Source organism: Coturnix japonica, chromosome 13 (assembly GCF_054131305.1).
Source record: "Coturnix japonica strain WE chromosome 13, WE-NBRP24, whole genome shotgun sequence".
NCBI classification, from domain to species: Eukaryota; Metazoa; Chordata; class Aves; order Galliformes; family Phasianidae; genus Coturnix; species Coturnix japonica.
This window is the reverse complement of record NC_140675.1, coordinates 17,159,452-17,183,828: the sequence shown is the minus strand read 5'-3', so window position 1 is coordinate 17,183,828 and position 24,377 is coordinate 17,159,452. Positions and strand designations below refer to the sequence as shown.

At 44.3% G+C, this 24,377-nt stretch overlaps 3 protein-coding genes across 3 annotated transcripts in view; 2 read left to right on the top strand and 1 right to left on the bottom strand.

Moving 5' to 3' along the window:
- Positions 1-17,715, top strand: part of ABAT (4-aminobutyrate aminotransferase) — a 29,206-nt gene extending 11,491 nt beyond the window's left edge. The window contains exons 3-16 of the mRNA XM_015877061.3: positions 3,095-3,192; positions 3,836-3,865; positions 4,260-4,377; positions 7,643-7,692; positions 9,143-9,223; positions 9,654-9,746; positions 10,183-10,245; positions 10,469-10,532; positions 11,161-11,309; positions 12,509-12,646; positions 13,335-13,502; positions 14,156-14,302; positions 14,926-15,037; positions 15,579-17,715. Of these exons, the coding sequence (XP_015732547.1) occupies positions 3,095-3,192; positions 3,836-3,865; positions 4,260-4,377; positions 7,643-7,692; positions 9,143-9,223; positions 9,654-9,746; positions 10,183-10,245; positions 10,469-10,532; positions 11,161-11,309; positions 12,509-12,646; positions 13,335-13,502; positions 14,156-14,302; positions 14,926-15,037; positions 15,579-15,700 (1,433 nt within the window). The 3' untranslated portion in view covers positions 15,701-17,715. The remainder of the gene's footprint in view (positions 1-3,094; positions 3,193-3,835; positions 3,866-4,259; positions 4,378-7,642; positions 7,693-9,142; positions 9,224-9,653; positions 9,747-10,182; positions 10,246-10,468; positions 10,533-11,160; positions 11,310-12,508; positions 12,647-13,334; positions 13,503-14,155; positions 14,303-14,925; positions 15,038-15,578) is intronic.
- Positions 17,716-18,858: 1,143 nt separating this feature from the next.
- TMEM186 (transmembrane protein 186) lies at positions 18,859-20,631 on the bottom strand. Its single transcript, XM_015877067.3, has 2 exons — positions 20,579-20,631; positions 18,859-20,489 (listed from the first exon to the last, which is right to left on the bottom strand). The coding sequence occupies exons 1-2, from the start codon at positions 20,585-20,587 to the stop codon at positions 19,707-19,709; spliced, it is 792 nt and encodes a 263-aa protein (XP_015732553.2). The 5' UTR covers positions 20,588-20,631; the 3' UTR covers positions 18,859-19,706.
- Positions 20,632-20,655: 24 nt separating this feature from the next.
- Positions 20,656-24,363, top strand: PMM2 (phosphomannomutase 2). Its single transcript, XM_015877066.3, has 8 exons — positions 20,656-20,740; positions 20,964-21,075; positions 21,208-21,284; positions 21,463-21,554; positions 21,730-21,829; positions 21,919-21,994; positions 22,479-22,594; positions 22,944-24,363. The coding sequence occupies exons 1-8, from the start codon at positions 20,672-20,674 to the stop codon at positions 23,043-23,045; spliced, it is 744 nt and encodes a 247-aa protein (XP_015732552.2). The 5' UTR covers positions 20,656-20,671; the 3' UTR covers positions 23,046-24,363.
- The last annotated feature ends 14 nt before the right edge of the window (positions 24,364-24,377 follow it).

Below are 24,377 nucleotides of genomic sequence, written 5' to 3'. Positions count from 1 at the left end.
GTAAGTGATCATTGTGGTTGTTGGTTTGTATTTGGTTTTGCTAGTGGAGAAAATCCCATTGAACGTCGCTGAGGTTTGTCCAGTGGTGCATCTTTAAACCTCGAATGCTGTTCTGCATCTTGGATAACGATGCCGTTGTACAGCAGCGGCCTGCAGGGATGCTGGGTTGTTTTCTGTGGTTTTTAAGTTTGCAAACTGAAGAACTCATTGACTTAGCATGTTTACAATGCAAATTATTAACTGAAACAAAGTTCTCCAGCCCCCACAGGGGCTGCTTTTTGGTACCCTGTGTGGTACTGGGATGCAAATATCAAAATCACTCTTATTCCAGTTCATGTTACATAGTGTGACTGTGGCTGATTTCTCTTATGGGGAGGTTCTGCATGGTGGGCACAAAGAGGCGGCCCTCACTGGGCTGTGTGCTTCTGCCTGCACTCAGCTGCACTGTGAAATGAGCACTGAGCCCGTAACATCAGGCACTTTTCTCTTAGGGATGTGATGATGTGTTCTTGCCTGGCCCATGCTTGTAGTTCAGCGTGTGTATATCAAGCCCCTGTGATCTCTGTGAAACAGGTGTTCAGAGTTCTGGCTCATGCTGTAAAAGTGCAGATTTCTGTTGGTCTTTTTGGAGAAAGCATAGAGCTTTAATTCAGTTTATGCTCTGCTATGCTGAGTGCAGTATGGCTGAATGGCTTTTTGTATGACCGAGTTTCTTCGCTCATCCCACCCTCCTGCTGTGCCTGCGAGCTCCTTTTGCCACTGCCAAACACAAAACCCTTCACTTGCTCAGAAACCCTAGATTTAGTTAGTTTTCTTCTAAATAAAACACTTGGAGGAGCAGCTGACCTTTGGTTGGGAGCACCAAGTTTGGTCTTTCAACTATTGGAAAGGTCCCAGGTCAGTGTTTCAGGACTGGATGCCCTTTTATTTCTGGGAGTGACGCACTGAGCTGTGCAAGAGCAGTGATCGTTTGGTCAATAGTGCAAACGGAAAGTGCTTGCAGCAAGCAGGCCTCTATGAGCCACCTTTGAGCTAATCTGTCACCTCACTGTGCGTGCTGCACATTGCTGTGTTCCTCCCAGTGTCTTGCATGCTGCCATGGTGCTTCCCAACCCAGATCCAGGTTCAGTTTCCTACTGATTAGCCAAAGGGATTGAATTCATCTTTGAAGAGTGAACTGCACAGCACACCAGAGGTCAGTCATCTGCCCTAAGGTGCATCAGTTTGCATTAGTGCATGCCCATGTTCCCTGACCTGTTCTTAAAGGCACCCAGCAGCACAGCTTCTGCAGCTTCCAGTTTAGTCAGTTTGGGGTTCAGCTGTGTTGAGGGGAGGCAGCTGTTCCTACTCTTTCTTATGGGAGCTTCCACTTCTGCACAGCCTGTTAGATACCAGTTTTTGGTCTTCAGAGAACCCTTTTCCCCTTAAAAATTCCCAGAGTGCATGTGGGAGTACCGAAATGCAGTGGAACAGCTTCTGATCTTACAGCGTAAGCAGTCTGTAAATAGCAGTCTCAGTTTTCACAATATTATGCAACAGTTATGTTCACTTCCCAAACACCTCCAGCTACCCTGGGCTTTTGCCATTCCATTTCAAGACCTGGTAGTAACAGATTCTACTTGCAGCACCTAAAATAGGATTTGGAGGAAATCACAGTCCTCCTACTTTTGGCTGTCAGGGCCTCCATGCTTCAAATTTCTGTCTGGAAGATGGTTTGGTAGACACTGCGGGGTAGAAATTAAAGACACATGGGATATTTCTGTGCTCACAGAGGGCTGTGTGCTGGGGCACATGCAGTGCCCGTCATCGGGGCTGGGGGACATTTGCTCTGTGCTTTAGCACAGATGAGAGCTGCGGTCACATCATTTGGTCCCATTCTTACACTGAGTTGATAGAACAGGAGGAACCTTTCTTCCATTGCACTTTTATCACAGAGCTCAGCAGGAGGTCGGTGGGTTGAGCTGGTCCATTGGTTCAACAGCATAATTAATAAAATAAATGCTGGTTAATACAGGAGAAGTAGAAGCATTCAGTGTTGATACGCTGCTGTCTCCCATAGCGGATGGAGCCTGGAGCACGTGGGTCACTTGGGTCTCTTTTCCCCTTGGAGCCTCTGCAGGCTGTTTGCTCTTTCTGTATCTTCATTGGCTGTATCTGCAGCAGCTCTCTTTTCTGGCGGAACAGTTGCCATGCAGTCTCCAATTTACATGAAAGCTAAACAGAGTGACACAAAAATGAAGTGGTGTTGCTGTAATGAAACCTATTAATAGCTTGCAGAGAAGCAGTGACGCATCTCGGATACAGCACATGGAATTAAAGCTGAGGAGATTTTTCTTTGCAGACCAAGTTTTCCCCAGATGAGCAGCTTTCCAAGGGCTGGGACTTCTCAGATTAACTTTCTCCAAACCAGGTTTGCATAGTGCACCTCTCTGCTGGTGGAACGGAGCTGAGGGCCGCACGTGGCCTTCACAAATTGCTCCGGGTTAACCTGTCTGTCATGGACTGAAGGCTGTGCATCATCCTTCAGGTGATGATCTGGCGTGTAGGTGATCCCCCTAAGTGAAGCTTATTAAGATTAATTTGTCTTTGGTGCTGCACTGGCTAAAGGCTTGCAGGTGCTTTGTGGGCACCTGGCTGAAGGTCCTGAGTCTATACCTCCTCAGTTGCAGATGCACAGTGATCCTCCAACCCCCTTAAAGCAATGTCTCTGTATTCAGTAGGGATCCACCAGAACCCAAGAGTTGCTCCTTGACACTTAATAACTGCCTCTGCTTGGTGCCATGGGTATCCCCAGCTCTGTTTGCTTGGTGTTGTAATGAAGGCACGTGGGCTCTGTCCCTTGCAGTAGGATTTGCCTCTGTTTCTCTGCCCTGTCGTCTCACTTCATTGTTGTGGGGGTTTTTTAAAGCTACCTCACTGGCATTAGTTTTATTTCACGCTTGTCAAGGAGATGAGATATTTGGTTCCCTTCAGACAGCAGGATGTAATTGGTCTCATCCGTCAAGTGTTTGCATTCAGGTAAGGTTTGGATATTTATTCTGAAGGAGAACACAGAAATTATGGTCTGCACTCAGGTTTTCATTATCTCCTACAGGACACAGATATATCAGTCAAGCTGCAGCTAAAATTGATGTGGATTTTGATTATGATGGACCTCTAATGAAGACAGAAGTTCCCGGACCACGATCTCGGGTGAGTTCTCAAAGCATGGCAGCTTATATGTTTCTTTAGCTGTGTTTAACTTACAGATTGTATTCCAAACTTTAATTCTGCTATGGATAAAAATCACATTACAACAGTCTGTGCCTCTTTTATCAAAATGCTGCCAGTGAGAAACCAGGAAGGGGGAAACCGTGTTGTGCATTGCCCCTCTCTGAGTGAGAGCTGTATTTCTCTGGAACTCAGCTGCCGGCTTCTCATCTGAAGTAACTGAGAGCCAAAGAGCATTTGCTGAAGGGTCTCTGCTTGGTGTGCACCTTTGGCTCCCTGCGAGCATGACCCAGCTGACTTGTGATGTAAAATAAAAAGTTTCAGTTTGTGGGGCGGTTCTTCCCTGTCAGAGTCAGTATTTGAGCAGGAGTTGTTAAATCAGCAGAAGAAAAGCAAACAAGCATGAGAGTTAAGGGCACTTAGAGATGCCTCCTTGCATCTCTTGCCTGGTAAGTAGATGAGATTGCAAGCTTTGCTCATAGTTTATGTGGTCATATAAAAGAAAGATGTTCTTCCAGGCTGGTTGTGGCTCTGGGCAGCCTGTTTTAGTGGTAGGCGACCCTGCACACTTATGTGTCAGTAATGACATTCCTGAGGCTGATCTATTTTGTTTTGTTTTCTACAGGAATTAATGAAGCAGCTGAATGGAATTCAGGTAATTGGTCACATTCTGTGAGTTCAGTACAGCTGTTAATACTGTGATTTCACAACTTGGTTCAAAATCGGTTTTGTATGTTGAGTTCTATGCAAAAAAAGAAAAAACCCAAACCAAAAGCAGTGTTGGCTTGGAATGCCAAATATATTATGTGTGCTGCATGTGTATGAGTGCATAAAATCTGTTTTGTGTTTTGAGTGCTGTAGTGTTGTTTTGCTAATATCACAATATCTCTTTAACAATTCCTCTTTATAAAAATGGCTTTGCCATTAATCCCCATGGAACAGGTATAATCTGTCCTTCTATTTATTATCATTATCAGATTTTGCTATTGCTTCCTCCACGCTGCTGCTGCTTCAAGCTTTCGTTGTTTATTGCTTTTTTTTTCTTTAAGAATGCCGAAGCTGTGCACTTCTTCTGCAATTACGAAGAGAGCCGAGGGAACTACCTCGTGGATGTGGATGGCAATCGCATGCTGGATCTCTACTCTCAGATTTCATCCATCCCAATAGGTAGGAAACAGCTCTGCCAAAAGTTTTGCTTTGTCCTTACGCTTTTGTTCTCTCAGCTGCTACCAAACAAGCTGGTTAATTAACAGCAACCCAACAAAAGGCTGACATAATTTATGCTTCATTGTACTCGGTATGTCACACCGCTGTGCATTGTGCAGTGCTTTTTGAACAGCTGGGGAAGCGGGGTTAAAAACGCAGCCCTTGTGGCTCAATTGAAGCACAGGGCGGTATCTGGAAGAAGCTCTAATCCTAATTTGTATGTGCCATTCCATGGTTAAGGATTTGTCTGCTTGGGTTTGGATACCTTGTGATTCTGTAATAGTATGTTACATTTTTAAACACTAATATAACAAAGAAATTAACACATGTTCTGCACTTGAGATGCACATGTTCTGCACATTTCTTTCATGAGAGATCTGAAAAGAGGAGTGGGCCGTGTGGACTCCAGTGGGGTGGAACAAAACCAGTCACTGAACCTGGGGTGCTGAGTTAAAGCAAAGCAGGTAGTTTGCGGCCCCAGCTGAAGGGCTGCAGCGTCAGCAGCTGTTCGGTCGGCTCGTTGCTGGTCTGTGCTTCCTCTCGGTTGCTTAAAAATCTATTTCTGCAGAAGCAAAAAGAGCAGAACTGCTGTGGTCATGTACAAAGTAGATGTTGTGCTGAGTGTAGAAACAGCAATGACTCGAAACCATCCTTGCAGGCCTCCCTGTTGGGAAACAGTATTCAGTGATGTTCAGGTCATTACCACATTTTTTACATTAGACATTGAAACTGCAGCATGTTTTCAGTCATTCCAATCTTCTCTGCTTTCATGTAGCACCCCAAGAAGAGTTCTGGGTTAATCTCACATTTAAATGCTCAAAGCTTATTTTTATCAACGCAGTTTCTACGTATTTTTCCCCATTAGTGACTGCACTGAGATAATTTTGTCAGCACTGATGTGGAAACAGGGATGTAATGAAGAGGCACTATGTTTGTATGGCTGTCCTCATCTAACTTAAATGGAGTTGGAATTTAGGTGGCTAGGAAAGGAACTGCAAGTCCTGACTCGGACCCCAGAAGAAAATCTTGCTGAGGATTGTGGGTGAGCTGATGTTCTCAGATGAAGGTGCTTGTAGTCATCAGCGCTTATCTCTGCACGTACACTCAGTAGGATCTTTCATGAATCAGTCAGAGCTCCCCGAGATTTAATAACGATCTGCTGCAGCAGGATGTAATTACCAGCAGAAGGTGAGAGGTAATAAGCGCCTGTGCGGAGAGATAAGAGGTATAAAAAATCTGCAGGCAGAGATGTTCTGGACTGTTTGTGTTTTAAAACACTTCTGTTTTTCTTAAACCACACAGTTTTGAGGAGATTGAGACACGTTTTCCTTTTAAACCTGTGTGTTATGTGTGTGTAACAGAGTTAGAAACACCCTGAAGCCAAATGCCTGGAGGGATTCTATTGACATGTTTACTTGCACGCCCCCTGCAATACTAAATGAAGTAATCCATTTTTTATTGATGGTGAGGCCTGTTCTTGTTCTTGGACATTCTCAGAGGTGCAGTTTGGTGTTGCTGGCAGCAGCCTGGGTTCATTTCTTAGGCTTTCTCCATCTCTTTCTTTCAGCAGTTTTTATCCCGTTGCAAACAGACGCATTTGTGAGCCTGGAGGACGTGTTCTTTTCTGCCACGCTGATGGAGACAGGCAGAGTGATGGAGCAGGTGCCCTTCTCTTAGAGCCAGCTCTGTCACTGCTGATAGGAAAGTGCTGGATAGTGGATTCATAAAGCTATAAACCATTGTGCTGCTCTTGGCAATGAAACAAGCTCCTGTCTGCCGTCTTAGCCCGGGAGCTGTCTGACTTTGTCTGCAATAGTTACATAATAATTACTTAACCATTCCGATTTTCCAGCATTAGATTTATTAATATAAACCCACGCAGCAGTTCAGCACCTTTCTATGCATTCCTGCTCCTTCAGAAAGGCAGGGTTTAAGGATTCTTTCTTGCTGTGCCTTGGCACAGGGAATGCTGGAGGAGGCAGACAGAGCTGCAGGGCACAAAGTGAGGGGAAAGGAAGGCGTCATCTTGTGTGGATGGAAGAAGATGGGTTACGGGTGACGGAAGATTTGTGTTACATAACAAAAGATACAAAGGTCTTTGCATTCTTCATGCTAACTTAGCACCTTTTCAAGCAGTATCAGAGTTAATGGTTAAGCTTGCAAGGCACTGGTGGTTGATTCATAACAGGGGTCATTGAGATTTCCTAAGCTGCTCTCCAAGGTGCCCAGGGCTGCAGCCACAGCTTCAGCTCAGCCCTGTCTGTCTCTCAACCTCAGTTCTTCCCACAGCAGCTGATGCAATGCAGGTTTAGTTGCCTGTGTCCAAATAGCCACTTGTATCATCTTCATAATAATTTTAACAGATACCTCACAGGACGATGTGCAGCTGAAAAACAGTCTGGATATTCCTTGTTTTGAACTAAAATATTCAAGATGGAATTTATAATTGATTTGTTAATGCAGTAGCCGAAGGCTCCACTGCACAGGCGGGATTATAAGGGCTGTTGTCATTCAATTAGAATGGGGAAATTGGGGGCATGATTTGCTTTTGTAATAACATCAGAGCAGGCTGACTTCTTGAGCAGTAGGGAAGATGAGGTTTCCAGCTGTTTCTGCAGGAGAATATAAAAGATGATGGTAAGTCTGTGGTGTTGACATTTCAGACATAAAAATTGGGTTTAAAACACAGTTTTCTGTGCTGAATACTTCTACACCTGGTCCATTGGTTTACCTGTGAGCAAGCAAATGAACCCATGTAGCATCAGGGGGTATAAATTAAGCACTTTTGTCTTGTTAACTCTGAAGCCTCCTTAATACTTTAATTTTTTTAGGTAAAAAGGACAAGCTGTTGCATCTTTGTCCAGCAAAAAGTGTGTTAAAGGAGACAGGGAGATGAGAAAACTGGTCAGGAGAGAGCATGCAGTGCAGCACTTCTCAGCAAGATTGACAGCATCTGGCATAGAAAGGCCATGTGGTAGCAACTGTGATGTTCAACTGTCTCTTCGTCTCTTCTTGTGTTGGGTTTATGTGCTAAAATACACTGTGCTGTTGCTTGACACCAAGTTTGTAAAAGAGGAGAACTGTCCTACTTAAAAGAAGTTGGATCGTCGATAGTTGAAGCACGCACACAATGAACAGAATTTAAGTCTGAATAAGGTTATTCTCTGGGTCACTCCACATTAGTTTACATCAACCAGATACAACTTTTCTTTCTCTTTTTCGTTAGGTTACAGCCATCCATCTCTGATAAAGCTTCTCCAGCAGCCACAGAACCTGGTAAGTGAATTCCAGTCTACGTGAGGGCATCCTCTCCCTCCTTGTGTCCGTCTTCTCCAGTTCCTCTTAGGCTGATATGATAATTTGTGTGGGTTTGTTTGGTTTAATTTTACCTCTTTACTTAACGACAGGGTTGGTGTTTTTGTGGAGAGATGTTGCTTTTGTTTGTCTGTAATGCTCCATCTACCCTCTTTATAGCCGGCTATAAAGAACTAAATATGCATCCATTCATTTGAGACCACAGCAGCTTGATATCAGTGTTATGTTTCTCTTGGTACTGAGCATCTCATTAATAACAAAAGAGAAATAGACTTTTCTGCTTAATGGCTAATGTTGTCAATGGACTGTGACAACCCGTAATCAAATTCATGACAGATTTATGGTCTCATATCTCTTAATTTTATATGAGAATTGCCTTCTAAGTTGAGACAAAAAGTCAAGTGAGAGTTCTCATATGTACCAAACAAAAACTTGGTGGTTGTCTGCCACTAAAGGCATTACTTGGATTTTTTAAGCCCGAGTCTGTTGAAGCAAATACTGGTTTGGAAGTGGTGCACTTGTATGAATTACCGAGTCCTGGCTCACACTTTGTTGTACCTGATGTGACTTTTGGTTATCTCAGAGTTCTGTTGAAGTGTTCTATGTGTACTGGGGCTGTTCAGCTCAGGGGGATCTCATCCATGTCTATAAACACCTGAAGGGAGGTGCTGGGGCAGAGGGAACCTGAGGTGCCTCCAGCCTTGCTGTGATTTTACAGTGTGACCATTCACACCTCTTACTGTAGCCCACAAGTACCTGTAGTGAGAAAAGACAGAAGGCAGAAAACTGTACAAGCTTAGGATGTAGCCTGTTCCCTCTTGGAAACCCATAAAGACTTGAGTCACCAAAGCTCAGCTGTGTGAGCGCTCTGTTAGGTGAGGTCACACTGCAACCATTGGGACTATTTCAGCAGCCGTGGCAACTGATTTAGGTCAGAACTTAATCAGGAAACAAAAAGGAGAAAAAATGTGAGAAAACTGATGCTGACAAGCTAGAAATCTTCTATTGCAGTGCACAGTGAAGAAGGTACCTAAAATTCAGAGTAAGGCAGTGGGAAAGGTGACTGTGCAAACAAAAGGCACCAGAACAAGAAATATTTAACTGGAATGTTTCCAGCGCAAATCAGCAGGCTTCATAGAGCATAATGTGGTTAAAAAGCATCTTCACCAGATGTTTGGATATATCACAGTCGATGTTCTAGAGTTTAATTTAACGCATTCCTCTGATGATTGATGCAAAGCAGCTTCTCACCGATCTCCTTGTTGCATTGCCCACCACTGCCCAGTAAGAATAAAAGCACAAATTTCTGGCTGTTATTTGTGATAAGAATTAAATGTAACTGCCTACATATCAACATGATATTTTTCACGTAATAGCAAAAGCTAACAGTTTCTCTTCCTTTGTTTTTTAGAGCACTTTTATCAACAGACCTGCCCTTGGGATTTTACCTCCAGAGAACTTTTCAGAAAGGCTGAAGGAATCTTTGTTATCAGTAAGTCTGAGATGGCTGCGATGAGTTCCTCCAGTCTGTGTTTAAGGGAGCTGTGGGGTTTTCCTATTGAGCTCTATGGGTGAGCGGTTTGTCTGCCTGCTGGAGGGAAGCTCTTTCAAGAGACCAGAACCAGCAAGTGACAAAATGGAACCTTTTTCCCCAGGCTTCAGGGCGACGTGCTGCTCTCTGCACAGATAGTGCCTCTTTCAATGTGGATTCAAGAACTGATGACTGATTTTCATTTACTTCACTGTGCTTTCATAAGAGGCATAAGTGGAGTGTGTTGAGCCTCTTCAGCAGCACTAAGAGTCGGCTTTCCTCATCCCAGGCATGGCTGGTTTCCCCTTACACTGAAACTAATGGTATTACATTCAATTTCCACTATAGCTGTGCTCAGTATTTTGAAGTGATTCTCCCTTTATATTGACAGGTGGCTCCCAAGGGTCTGTCACAGGTGATGACCATGGCTTGTGGATCCTGCTCGAATGAGAATGCATTTAAGTTAATATTTATGTGGTACAGAGTGAGTAAAATATTAATACTGTTTCTGTTATGCAGTTTTGGATGTAGAAATCTGTATTTATTCATCAACATAACTGCTGTTACAAAGCAAAGTAAGGGTCAGAGGCTCTCCAGGTGTGATGTTGTTTATATTCTCCTTAATGTAGCTTCTTTCGTTATTGAAAAGCCTTTATCTGAGCTTTCAGTTTCTATTGATATAATTTCAGTGAGCGGACAGACTGGCTTTGCCTATCATCTGTACATTATTAGAACCAACATCTTAAACTGACATTCACCTAAGATAGTTGGTCTTACAAAGTGCACACTGCAGTCATAGGAACCAAAGTCTTCCCTGCCTCTAGTTTGAAATAACAGAATTGGTAACTTCTAACTGGGCTACAGATTCACTGATTACAACTAAAGGAAAACTGCTGGTGGTTGTTTTTGTTTATTTGCAGAACAAGGAGAGGGGCCGTAATAATGTCACGAAAGAGGAACTGGAATCATGCATGATTAACCAGGTAACATTGTAAGGTTTTTTATCATTTTTATCATTTAACCATACATGGGCACATGGTGCACAAGTAGTTGCCATTTGTACCAGAATAAGCTGATTGCATTGAATGCTCTGCCAATGTGCCAATGTAACTATGTTTGGCTACTGCCTGGGGTGAAGGCTGTGGGCTGGCTGTGGGGCAGCAGCTCAGCTCTGGCACCACTCTGACCTCTATGCTTTGCTTCCAGCCCCCCGGCTGTCCTGACTACGCCATGCTCTCCTTCATGGGTGGCTTCCACGGAAGGACCTTTGGTAAGAAATGCCCTGCCCTGTCCTGTGCCTCCTCCCTGACCCTGCAGTGAGCTGAGAGACTGCAGAGAGGCTGCTCTGAGACAGGCAGTGCCAGCAGAGCAGAAGCAGGCCTCTGTGGGCCTTACAAGTCCCACCAGTACTGAAACTATCCTCAAGTGACAGTGGGATTTAATCTCAAGTCTTCTGAATATGAAGATCCCTTATTTTAGAATCCAGGGTTTCCTACATGTCGCAGCAATCTAGCTCCTTGAGTGAAATTGCCACAATACAAATGTGATGACACTCATGGTTAACGTTTTACATTGGCTCAGTCCCAGCCACAAACTCATTAACTACCAGGGCCGTAATTCAGAGCTCCATGGCTGGTTTTCTTGCACTGGGTGGAACCCATCTGCTCGGCACTGCTGTTCAGTGACAGAGGTCCTCCTGTCCTTCTGGAACAGTGCATATGGAAACAAATGCTTAGAGGCACTCTGCCTTGGGTAAATCCTATTACTCAGTATTTCAGGAAAGGAAAACATGGAGCAATTTAGAAAGTCCTGACGTCAGGCAATTTTTCACCTCTTGTAGCTTTTTTCCTGTACGGTTCCTTGTCAGATATCACTAATTCTTGGTTTTTTGGGCTTAGGTTGCTTAGCTACAACTCACACTAAAGCAATTCACAAACTGGACATCCCCTCACTGGACTGGCCTATTGCTCCATTTCCAAGACTAAAGTATCCTCTGGAAGACTTTGTGAAAGAGAATCAACAGGAAGAAGCCCGTTGTTTAGAAGAGGTAACCAATTCACTGGCAGCTTTCTGTTAATTTTGTTTGGAAATGATGGTGTCAGCAGGTTCAGTTGCTTTTCATTAAAGGAATGTTTTTGGGGATTGGAACAGCATGTGATTAAAACAGCATTCACTATTGTTTACAGTTAGCAGTTTGGCCCTGCTTTGCAGAAGAGCAGCCAGTCTGCAAAACGCCTGCAGGTACCCAACGATGGGATTCCTTATTGGGCTTCCTGGGATCCGGGCTCTGTTTTCAAGGCACTGTTTTTAAGAGACTGCTGTGATGTGCCATGTGGAATAGAAACAGACTGGGACATTGACTAGAAGTGACTGTCAAGGAGTGTGCTGAGTGCTGCATGGAGCACAGCAGTGTGGCATGGATGGCTGTGAAGAGCTGGGCTGAAGGGGCTGCTCGTTTAAACCTGCAGAACTTCAGGGGAAACTGAAAGCATAGCAAGAAATTGAAAGCATAGCAAATTGCTGCCCTGCAACAATAGCTCATTCAGGGGGGAAGTGGGATGTGAAAAACCAGTCCACAAACTTCAGCCATTATTTAAAAGAAAAAAAGCTGAATGCTCTCTTGAAAGTCTTTGAAGTTGCTTACTGGCACTCTTGGGAAAGAACTGCTTTGTACAGCCTACATAGGTTGTGGGCCCTGGAAGCTGTGAAGGGATATTTCAAGTACAACTGACACTAGTAATCCCAACGACTGGCACTGTGAGGTTAATTAAAACTCCTCCATAAGCCCCTTATCAGCAACAGGATTTCTGTAGTGCTTCATCAGATGAACTTAAAAGCATATGAAGTGAATAGAAAATGCAAATGTAAAAGATTGCTTTCATTCGTACATCAGGTGAGATTTGTTCTGTGCTGTTTCTTTTAAATCTGAGGTGGAATGACAGCAACAGCACAGCAAACTATAGTGGTTTCAGTGATACTTTCAGCTGAAATTTGCTGTACTTACACTGTGCAGAATTACACAACTTGGATACAGTTTGGTTCAGGTTGTGGTTTGAACTTCACCAACATGGACAAACAAGGAGGCAGTGTTAAATCGCAGGTACTTACAGATTTCATGTAGTTCCTGCCACCTTTATAGCCAGGAATGGCTATGAGAAGTTGAAGTGCTGGTGCTGAGCCTTAATCTTTCTGGGAATAAATATGAGGCGGCCACGAGAAGGAAATGTAACATGAATTGATTTGCAGGTGGAAGATCTGATTGTCAAGTACAGGAAAAAGAAGAAGATTGTGGCTGGAATCATTATAGAACCAATACAGTCGGAGGGTGGGGACAACCACGCCTCAGATGACTTCTTTAGAAAGCTACGAGATATTGCCAGAAAGGTAATCACATGTTTCACTGCTCACACATTGGTAGGTAAACGTGTATTATTTGTTCCCATCTCCAGGGGCCTTCCTCTCCCTGCAATGTCACAAGCCTCTTTATTAGCAGCTGAGCTACTTACATACATGTATCAATACAAACAACTCCCATTGTCAGCACAGTGTTGTCTCTTACACTGCACACACAGTTGGTGGACTCCTCAGTCCAATTTGTTGAGGAGTTCAAACAACTTTAGAACAGGCGGTTTGGGTAATTTTTGGCTGGCACACTTGTGTTTCTGCTCTTGTTGAAGTTAAAAACAAATCAAATCCAGGGGTAAATGCAGATGTTCCATGAAAACAAGGACAAAGATGGATGCCTTCATCACTGGAACACAGCAGCTGGGTATTTAGTAGCACTGGCCTTCAGTAAGACCTACTTGATGCTTTTTGTTCCCCTCAGACATCTATTGGACAAACTTTAACATGTGCTTACAGAGAATAGCTGAATAACCCAGTACACAGTGAGTTGAAAGTCTGATTAGGAAATATGACAACATTGGTCTTGGGTTGAAGACAAGAGATTTGGAGCAGTGAAGGTAGAGGAAGGACATAATGTAATTGGCTCGTATTTACTTGTTCATCAAGGGAGGTACTTTTATTCTGGAAATGCTGACTCCTGTTCTGTGCTCTTCTCTCACATCTCCAGCACGGCTGTGCCTTCCTGGTGGATGAGGTGCAGACGGGAGGTGGCTGCACAGGAAAATTCTGGGCACACGAGCACTGGGGCCTGGATGATCCAGCTGATGTGGTGACATTCAGTAAGAAGATGATGACAGGAGGATTTTTCCACAAAGAGGAGTTCAGGCCAAATGCTGTAAGACTTCCAGTGAAACTTTGTGCTAATCGACAAGAGCCTTTACGAGCACCTGTGATATCTGTGGAAGAGGCGAGCTTCCCTTGGTGCTGCAGGTTCCAGATGGAGCTGCTGTCCCACAGACACTTGCTTTGTGCTTATAGGAGACATCTTTACTTTCACTCTATTTCTCTGATTGCTGTCGGTCACTCACACTGCTGGTGGGAGGGAGTGGAGAACTGGGTTCAGCCTAATGACCTGCCCTTCTTACAAAAGGTGCCACAAACCCACACCTTTTTCTGCAGGGCTTGGCATTTTCTGAGCCTGTATGCTCTTACCAAGACTTACTCTTCGCAGTAATGCCACTTTTAATAAATGAACAAACTAAATTAACAGAAGGTAAAGTTTGAACACCAAACCCATACAGACAATGCAGATTTCAGCATAATCTGCAGCCTTGTTTCTTTGACATGACAAAGCAGCAAAAAAAAATGTGCTAAAATGGCGTAAAGTAGTAGCTCCTTGTTTATGCCAAGCAGGGCAGCTTAGTGCAGACAGATGAGATTAGTGCATGCTTTTTCACATACCACATGTGATCAATGTGCTGGTTTTCTTTATTATAGTGACTTGCCTGTTAACTTATTGCACAACTCTCTTTCCACCCTTTCCGAAAGCCCTATCGGATTTTTAACACCTGGCTTGGAGATCCATCCAAGAACCTTCTGCTTGCTGAAGTCATTAGGGTTATTAAAAGAGAAGATCTTCTCAACAACGCAGCCCATGCAGGAAAAACACTATTGACTGGGCTACTGGATTTACAGGTAAGCATTTCTAAGGCTTATTACAAATAAGGAGAAATTTGCTGATCAGTTTCAAATACTTGGACTGAGGAACTCCAGCTGGGCAGCAGACTGTGATGGTAGTTTAGCGGTTCATTGACTTCAGTGTAAGTCTGAATAAACATGTCCTGTTTTGAACTCAAGTAAACTTTCCTTTAATGACTTACTTAAGAATATAGTTTTTATATAGCTAAATCCAAAATGGTGAACTCCGAATTATGTGAAGCTGTGATGCTGTGTTTTTGGTTCTCAGAGAAATACAAGGTTGGTAAGACAGTGATATTTACAGTTGCTGCTAAGCAGCGTGGTACAGAGCTGGAGGAGCTGGGAGGGAACAGAATGAGGGGGGATATTCCATTATTCCATACCACAAGACATTGTGTGGATGAGTTTTGAAGGGAGCGGGAGTTCATCTCTCTCTTCTGCTGCTTGTGGGGCATCGGTCAGGGGTTGGTTGTGTGAGATACCCGGCTTGTTTGCAAGCTCCAGTCCACCAGAACAGGAGGCAGCAGGTTTTCCATGCTGCACAGTGCTTGGCAGAACCTGCCTCCTGGTGTCCTTAGTGACAGCAGCTGCCGTGCATAAATCCTTCCTGCTCTTTGCAGGCTCGCTACCCCCATCTTATCAGCAGAGTGAGAGGAAGAGGAACGTTCTGTTCGTTTGACACTCCAAATGATGCAACCAGGAACAAGTTAATCACAATAGCGAGAAACAAAGGTAAGAAAGTTTATGCGTGGATTAAGTTTTAAATGACAAGCAACGGGATATGTGTCATGCTCTGATTTTTTTCTTTACCTGGTGCACCAGGGCTGTGATTAGAGGCGAGGTACATTCAGCTCAATGGTTCAGATTTTCATGGTCCACAACCTTTTCAAAAAGTGATGGATTTAAAGATTAACAAAAAACATTTGGAGTGATGCAGCACTGCCAGCACTGAGATAGTTAACATTTTTGTCATTGTAAACAAAGTTGTTTAAAAACAAAAGTGTACAGAAGCCTGTTAGTTCTGTGATGGAGGCACTTAACCCAGAGTACTGCAGCTTTCCAGTAGTGGTTTTGTGCTCTGTACTGGAGTACACGTGTTTCACACAATGGATCTCCGAGTGTTGTTTTGAGCTGCTGTGAAGCCTGAGGCCTCTGCACCACTGATGACGTGCTGTGTGGCTGCAGGACTAGCAGTGATCGGAGGGGGGAAGCTCTTACTGACCCTCCTGCATTTACTGGGCAGTGATGACTGAAGGGGCTGTTCTCCTCGCAGGTGTTGTGCTGGGAGGCTGTGGTGACAGATCGATCCGTTTCCGTCCAACGCTGATCTTCAAGGACCACCACGCACACCTCTTTCTGAACATTTTCAGCGATATCTTGGCAAACTTCAAGTAAAAAGCAGTTCTCTCACATGGAACAACTAACTGATTATGAAAGTAGTTTGCATTAATTCATGTCTTCTCCACTTACAAGATAAGTGTAAAGTCATAAACTGAGGTTTGTGTTCTGTCTGTAATCCTGCCCATGGCAAGCAGCTCCATGCAAAATGGCACAGGCAGAGCACTGGTACTGCTCACCAGCAGGTACACGCAGCGCTCCTACGCTGCGCCTATAGAGGCTGTGGCCCTCCATCTTTGGGCCATGTGAACTGCAGAGCCCTCCCTATACCTATGGCCCTGACTGCCTGACTTGTCTAAATAGGCCCTGGTACATCTTCACTGGTAATCCCAGCAGTTTTACTTGTGTCCAGAAGCAGCAACAAGTATGGCCTAACACTTAAATGCACAAACAAATGCCTGACATGCAGAAAGAGCCATTCTCTGATGGCAGATAGAATAAAAGGCATTTCAAGGAAAGTTTTGCTTTCCACCACTGCCAAGTCCAGTATTTTACAGAATAATTGCCAGCTTTATTCCCCTAAGCACTGGTCTGCCACAGCACGTGGCTCACAGCACTGCTCTGCTCAGCCATTAGCCTGTATGTCCTGCTGCAGAGGCACAATGCACAGCTGAGCAGAACTGAAGAACTTCTGTCCTTGCCCTGGAGGTTTAAACTTTCGCCTTCTCTTACGATCAGATCTGCACAGAGAAAGCCATACTGAAATGGTTCTGAATTGACAAAGCTTAGAGAATCGTGCAAAGCACATTATTTCCACCTCCATCAGTGACCTTATATTTAGGATTATTTTGCCCCAAACTCACTGTAACAGCCATTAGTTTCAGGTATTATAAGTTCTACATTACAGCTTGACTGTTTAGTGAAACTACAGCAGAATTGCTTGATCTCAGCCACTGTGTGACATGAGAGACGCTGCTGTGTGCACTCACAGTAGCAGTGCATAGTCCCAATTGCACACTGCATAGTCCCAGCTGCACACTGCAATGCAACGTATTTCTGTTGTAAGAGTTTACAGAGGTCTTCTGGAAAGCCACAGAATCAGAACAAATGTCCACACTCGGCTGTGTTGTAGTTGTTCTGGACATCTCTTTACTGTGAACTCTTTGCTATTTGCTTCAGGCTGACTTGAATTCATTCCGGTGCCTCTTTCCATTTGTTTTCATGGCCAGCAGGCACCTGGTTTTTCCTTACTGAGCTGAAGTTGTTTATGTTAAGCACCAAAAAGGAGGGACCACATCTGACACTACAGTCACACTATTAGCAAGTTTTTAATTATACAGTACAGACAGAGCAGTTTAAGGACTTATACATGCTTAAAAGAGCTACCAAACTGTGAAAGGTTTCTTACCTTCTTGGTAAGTTTTAATCATGGTTTTCCCATTTTATTTATTGAGTTTATTGGACTCAAGAAAACACACTTCTATTAGCTTAAAAATAACGGGATTTCTATAAACCTCTCTGCAGAACCCAGAATTTCGGTACCAGCTGGTCAGAACCTGAGCAGGTTTTTGAACGGAGGTTGTTGGTGTTCAACAAAGCCTCGTTGTCATCACTGTCCTATTATCACCAAGAGGAAAGTCAGACTGAGAACTGCATTTGACTGCATTCTGGGAAGTAGGTAGTTCAACATATCAGTGCAGTAGTTTTAGTGTCCTAGCAAGTCAAGTCTTGTACTTTTCCAGAGGCAAAGGTCCAGTACTTTGAAGTCTTACCACACCTTCACTTTTATGATGAATACTCTAGATGTTTTTATAATTTTTACTGACACTCAGTAACTGTATAATTGTGTACAACATGCTGATGAGATCATGTTAGAGAATACATAGGAAGCACTGCAGCTGAAGCGTATGAAGTTAATATTGTTTACAACATACTGTGGACAGTGCCAAATAAATGTTTAAGCCAATACTTAACTACACTTCATGGTGTAACCAGTAACTGTACACAGATCATAAAACAAACAATGACATCTCGTGTAATCAGTATTCTTAAATAAAATATTTATAATTCAACTGCCCCAAGGCTCTTTATTTTACCCCTAGCACGTGCCTAGGCTGAATCATTAGTGCATATATTAACTACATTCCCATGAAGAGATGCCTCCACAACCCATACCAGACCACTTCAGTCAGCTGGGATTCTGCTCCCACAGCATTTAAGCCAAGGAACATTTTTATTTTCTTTTTGATATTGCTGCACAACTCGCTATCAGCCAAAACTGAGATGAAGACCCCAATCAGGAGACATTCAACATGAGTGGGCAGTACATCGGGGTTATTGTTTGCATTGTAACAGCAATTGTACCTACCTGATCTGCTGATCCACTGAGATGGATTTTAGTAGGCTGGAGTGTAGTAGTGCTGTCATTCAGGCTGGAAACGATCTCAGAAGTCATCAAATCCAACTGTTTAGCACTGCATGTGTTGAGTCTTTTCAGTACCTCAGCTTTGCCCGGGACAGCCTGCCATAGTGCTTCAAAAAGACTTATTATAATACCCTTAAAATTACCCTTAAACAGCTTAAACTTGAGGCTTTTTCCTCATCCTATCAATCACTATTACCTGGGAGAAGAGACTGAGCCCTGCCTTGTTAAAGCCTCCTTTGAGGTAACTAACTGTAGAGAGTAATGAAGTCCCCAGGCCTCCTTTCCCCTGTGCCAAACAATCCCGGTTCTCTCATCTGCTGCTCCCAAAGGTTTGTACTGCCCCTCACAGCCCTGCTCCCCCTCTATAGACACACAGATGTGATCAAGCTGCATTTGTTCCTAGATTTAAATCCTGATTTCTGCTGAGGTTTTGGCTTTGGCAAAGGAGGAATCAATAATACAGCAGAGCACCTCCTCTGCCCTTTACAGACACAGGGGGTGAGGTGATGAGCTCCACACACACAGGGGTGGCTGTGATCAGCTCTACCAGTTCAACACAACACAAGCTACACCTGTTACACTTCTCAGCTGTAATTCAACACAGCTTTTATCTGTTTTACCTTTTCTCCCCTTGTTTTAGGGTCAGGGCAGTGGGTGGGTATTTGCCAAGGGTGCTGTAGATGTTAGAGAGCCCAAATCAACACACAGATCAAGCAGGACAGAGCAGCTGGACCACAGCTACATGGTGATCTATGGTGGTAAACAGAAGGTTGGTGACTTCAGTCTCAGATTATTTTTTAGCGATATTTACTGTTTTTGCAACTCAAGTGTTACAGCAGTGATTAAATGTCATTCACACATACATACAAACAACCCCCCCCCCCCAGCATGAACATACGCGGAGAAGAACAAATAGTTCCAAATTTCAACATAATGACTGTTAAAATCCGAACTGAGAAAGGGCTCCCTGTCATTCATAGCACCACAAATGAGGAATGCTACGTTCTACCTTTATTTCAATGGGAAATGATTTAACACTGAAGGCTCCTGGAGGGGCTTTAACCACCCAGACATCAGCTGTGCAGCAGCACTTGGGTTCTGTTTGCACCCACACAGCCACCAGCCCTGTGTACTCAGAGCTATCGTTTCTTTAACACTGATTTTATGATTGTCAGGAAGCCTTTTCACCATTATAACTACTAATTACTGCTCATAAATCCATGGGCCAGTGCTCTGACTGTATGGGAGCACTTGAATTTCACTAAGTTTCCCAGCTAACCTAAACCTTGCTGAAGGTGAACCTGAAATGAGGATGCTCTGACACTCACTTTGAAAGCTTGGGTTTTTTTTTTACCCAAAGCCTCCAAAGCTGAAACATTGCAGGGCAGCACCTCGCTGCCTCTATGGCTGTGTGACACTGCACACACTGACTGCATCCAAAAGGAGCACTCCTGCTCACCCCAGAACTGCAACACTTACTTACTTACCCAGAGGACTGTTGGATACTGTTACACTGAACACACAGCCCAGCAGACGTGGCAAAAATGACAGAAGTGTATCAGTTCGATAAACGAATTGCACGTTGTGCAAGAATCCACACAAGGAACAATACAACAAGAGGCATCAGCTGCCGCTGAATCACTGCAGCTCTCCAAATATCTGCATAAACTTCTGTCTGTCCACGATCTGTCCGTATTTAATAGTGAAATACAAGATCTCTGTGCTGTTGTACCTTCTGAACCGGAGCAGCAGCTCTCCCCTGGCATCCCCGACCTCATCCAAAGTCATCACCGTCTCCAGGGGGCAGCAGATGTCGTTGCGCCTCCCCCAGAACGTCATGTGGGACACTTTGACGGTTCTTCCGCTTTCACTTAAGTAAATCAACCCGATAATCCGTCTGAAAAAGTAACTCATCCCGTACAGCATCACAGCGGCAAAGACAGCGATGCCGGCCGTGTACAGCAGCACGGCCTGGGGCAGCTGCTGCTGTAGGTGCAGGTAACACACGGGCGGCAGCACCAGCAGCGTCGTTGCGGTCTGAAGCAGCTTCAGCCTCGACAGCAGCCGGCAGTATTTAATACCCGGGAACCTGTACACCACGCGGAACTCTTCGCTTTTACCTCCTCCAACCTGCGGGATGGCAGCGACAGGAGCGGCCCTGCCAGGCAGGGGGGTTGGAACTACATGATCCTTGAGGTCCCTTCCAACCCGGCTCATTGTGTGATTCTGTGTGATTCTGTGAGACCAACGGCGCAGGAACCGAGACGGCAAACGGTCACCGAGAAAGCCGTGGATTCTCCCGTTGTGTGCCCAGGGCGGCCCGGCGGCCTCCTCCTTCCACACCGTCCTGCAGGGCTCCCCATGCAGCCACCTCCCCATGGCCGACAACGCGCGGCCGCTCCTCACGCAGCACAGCCGGACCTGCGGGCACACTGAGGTGAACAACGAGGCCTAAAGCCGCGGGCCGGGCCCTGAGCAAGCCGAGCAATCCCCGCACCACCACAACTCACCATCGCCATGAGGCCGCCGATCCGGGAGCGCTGCCACGCCGCCGTCTCACAGCACCGCCCCCTTCCCGGCTGGCCCCGCTGCTCACAGCCGCGATGGCGCCGGCGGAGCGAGCCGTGCTGTGTCTGTTCGATGTGGACGGGACCCTCACTGCGCCGCGGCAGGTGAGTGGAGAACGGCGGGGGGAGATCAGGGCTGAGGCGGGGCGGGATGAGGGGCCTGGAGCGGTCAATGGGGCAGCGCCTGAGCACGGGGCTGTATGGGCTGCACACACGGCTGGGCACGGGTCTGTATGGGCTGAACACGGAGCTGTATGGGCTGGGCACGGGGATGTCACGGCTCTGGGTAATGCTGACCCCGATTGCACTGTTTGATTTTCGACCGTAGAAAATCACGGCGGAGATGGCGGAGTTTCTGCAGAGGTTGCGTCAGAAGGTGAAGGTGGGCGTTGTCGGGGGTTCAGACTTTGAGAAGATCAAGGAGCAGCTCGGTGATGACGGTACGGGATGGGGTTGTGCCCGGGGTTACCGAGTCCTTCTTCCCGTTGGGATCTCACTCGTTCTAACCCGTGTAACTCACGTTTGAACACACGGGCGGTTCCTGTCACCACCTTCCTCCTGTTTGTTTGCAGTGGTTGAGAAGTTTGACTACGTGTTTCCAGAGAACGGGCTCGTGGCTTACAAAGATGGGAAGTTCTTCAGCAAGCAGGTAGGGGCAAAAAGGTGGGAACCTCTAGTTACATCAATGCAGAGTTCCTTATTGAAAGGCCACTGCTCTGTGCCAGCAACCACAGCTGATTATCCAACAGCTGTGTTCTCCTGTTAAACTGTTTCAAGGATCTCCAGTTGTGGAGCTTGGGTTAATTAATGGTATTGATCTTGTTTAGAACATTCAGGGTCACCTGGGTGAGGAGGTGCTCCAAGACCTCATCAACTACTGCCTGAGTTACATTGCAAAGATTAAACTGCCAAAGAAAAGGTATGTGCATAGGATGCATCTCAAGTCAGCATCTAAGAGTGCTGGGCTTCAATGTGCAAAGCAGACACCTCAGGTAAAGGGGTCCCACTGTCTTTAAACAAAGCCTCATTGCTACATTCAGTATCTTAAACGTTGTTTCATCTGTTTTCTGCCTTGTTAATTAATTCTCTTTCAGGGGCACTTTTATTGAATTCCGCAATGGGATGTTAAACGTGTCCCCCATTGGAAGAAGCTGTAGCCAGGAAGAACGAATTGAGTTCTATGAACTTGATAAGGTGAGTGGGTGTTTTTAGTTATTATGTTTCTATTGCTGGATTAACACAGTGCAGCTGATCCCTTTTGTTTCTTTGTTTTTCTTACACAGAAGGAGCATATAAGAGAAAAATTTGTAGCTGATTTACGAAGAGAATTTGCAGGAAAAGGCCTCACATTTTCTATAGGTATCACATCTGAAATAATCTCATTTGAAACACCATTTCATTTAAATCAGATCCTCCCCCTGCAAAACAACCTAACACAAAAAACCTAACACAAAACACTGTAACACGAAAGTACAGCAGCAATAGCACAGCATCAAGGTCCTAAACATGCTCAAACACAACAGCCATGGGCACAGAAACAAAGGAACGCAGCTGCTTACCTTCAGAAGGCCTCAGCTGCACAGGGATCTCCAGCAAGATGCTCTCACCTCCACTATTGACCCTTAAATGAGGTCTGGGAAGGGGTGGATCCTGGCTCCAGCCCTTCCATCACTCATTGCCTGCACCTGAGTGCCCCTGGGCACTTCTTACCAGGTGTTCAATCAATGCTTCAGGCCACAACTCAGCATTCGCTCTACTAAAAGTCATACTCCATTTTGTTCTTCCTCACTTCTGACAAATGTGTTCTATTTAACAAAGCTTTCTTGGTTCGTGTCTCTTGTAGGAGGCCAGATAAGCTTTGACGTATTCCCAGATGGCTGGGACAAGAGGTACTGCTTAGGAATCATTGCAGAAGATGGATACAAGACTGTTTATTTCTTTGGAGATAAGACTATGCCAGTGAGTATATTGTTTTGGGAACGTGTTTCAGGGCTGCTATTTTGAACTGCAAGTACTGTCAGTTCCTGTCAGCTACATTATGCCTGACAAGAACTGAATTTAGAATAGACACACACACATATATATATATAGCTATATATATATGAGTTACTATCTCTTAGAAATTAAGAAAAACAAAAATAGGGTGTCTGAAACTTCAAACAGATTTTGCCTGCAAATTCTGCTCGGTTATGCTGTTTGTTTTTACATTTACAAAAAGGATGCCAGGCTACTGCATTAGTTAATGCTAATGCATTTAACTGAGTTAAATAACATTAAAGAAACTTTCCTCTGCTTTTTACCTTTTCAGGGTGGGAATGATTATGAAATTTTCACAGACTCCAGAACCGAAGGCCACAGCGTTACGTCCCCGCAGGATACAAGAAGAATCTGTGAAGAGCTGTTTTTTTAATTAAAAGACTTTCTTTTAGACTTCTCACTTACAAAATGGTTAAAACAGCTTAATAGTTCAAACCATCCTCATTCTGTATCGTTTTTATAATTGGTGATAAATACTATGTGCTTTGAGGGTGAAAAGTGAAGGGTTTTAAATGAAGAGAACCCTGGTGACTAACCAGGTTAGGTTATTAACAGGTTAATAGAGCAGAGCTCATTTAGGACCATCCTTTCACGGTTTCTATTAACAGAAGTACTTTTTGGTTAGTTGTGGTTTTGTTCTTTTTGTTTGTTTGTTTAAAGTCATCAGCCCAAACAACTTTATTATGTCTCCTGTGTTTCCCTGTGGATCATTACTTTGAGGACGGTAATTAATTTCAATTAGAAAAGCAGGCATTTCTGGCCAGGTTAACCCACAGAACTTGATTCCTCAAGTCTTTGTGTTTTAAGTCACAGGAGCTACTGGAAAATAAAGGGGTGATACTGTTACACTGATGCACTCTTTTAGATACACCTGAGAATATGTTTTGTAAATCTGTGCAGGGAAAAATGACCTTGTTTTTCCTCTTGTTTTTCCTTCTTTCCCTCTCTTTAAACTAACCAGTAAAATTTCATCGCTAATTAATTCCATTGCACTCCCTCCTCATCCCTCCCCATTAATCTGCCTGTTGTTGATTTATGGCCTTAATGTTGGCCTGCAAGGCATTTATGCCTTGTTTCGGTTTTGAAGCTGCTATTTAAAATGGAAATTTTGAAGGCTTTTTAAAAACATACATAAACAACCTTATTTGCTGTGAAGAATTTTAAGACTCCGGAGTAAAAGATACATTTTACTATTTATTTTTTGTAATGACCTTGCTCATGTTCGTGCACAAGCAGCAGGTGTGGAGCCTGCCATTATTGGGAGGGCTGGGCCACCTGATGCTGATTACCTCCTCAGCACAGCCTGCACTGCCAATACATGGCACAGTTAATGGGCCCTATACTTTCTGCAGACTATTTTAAATCCACAGTGAAAAGAAAATGAAACCCAATATTAAAATAACTTGAGTGCAGCAACAAAATTCAATCTTGTCACTTACTACACAATTCCTGGTAAGAATAAGAATATGGGTGGGATTTTTTAGCGCTATAATAAATGATATATGTTTATATATATTTATATTATGTAATTGAAGCATGCCAATCAGAGTAACTGCTAATCCTACTTCTCCTATCTGGCATTTGGAAATGATTCTCTTCTGGGAATGGTTTAGTTTGGAAAAAGAGAATAAAAATCTCATCATGAAAAAATTCTCGTCGGTTATTTTGGCAAATAAATTATTTTAAGCAGACCTGCTGTGTGCTT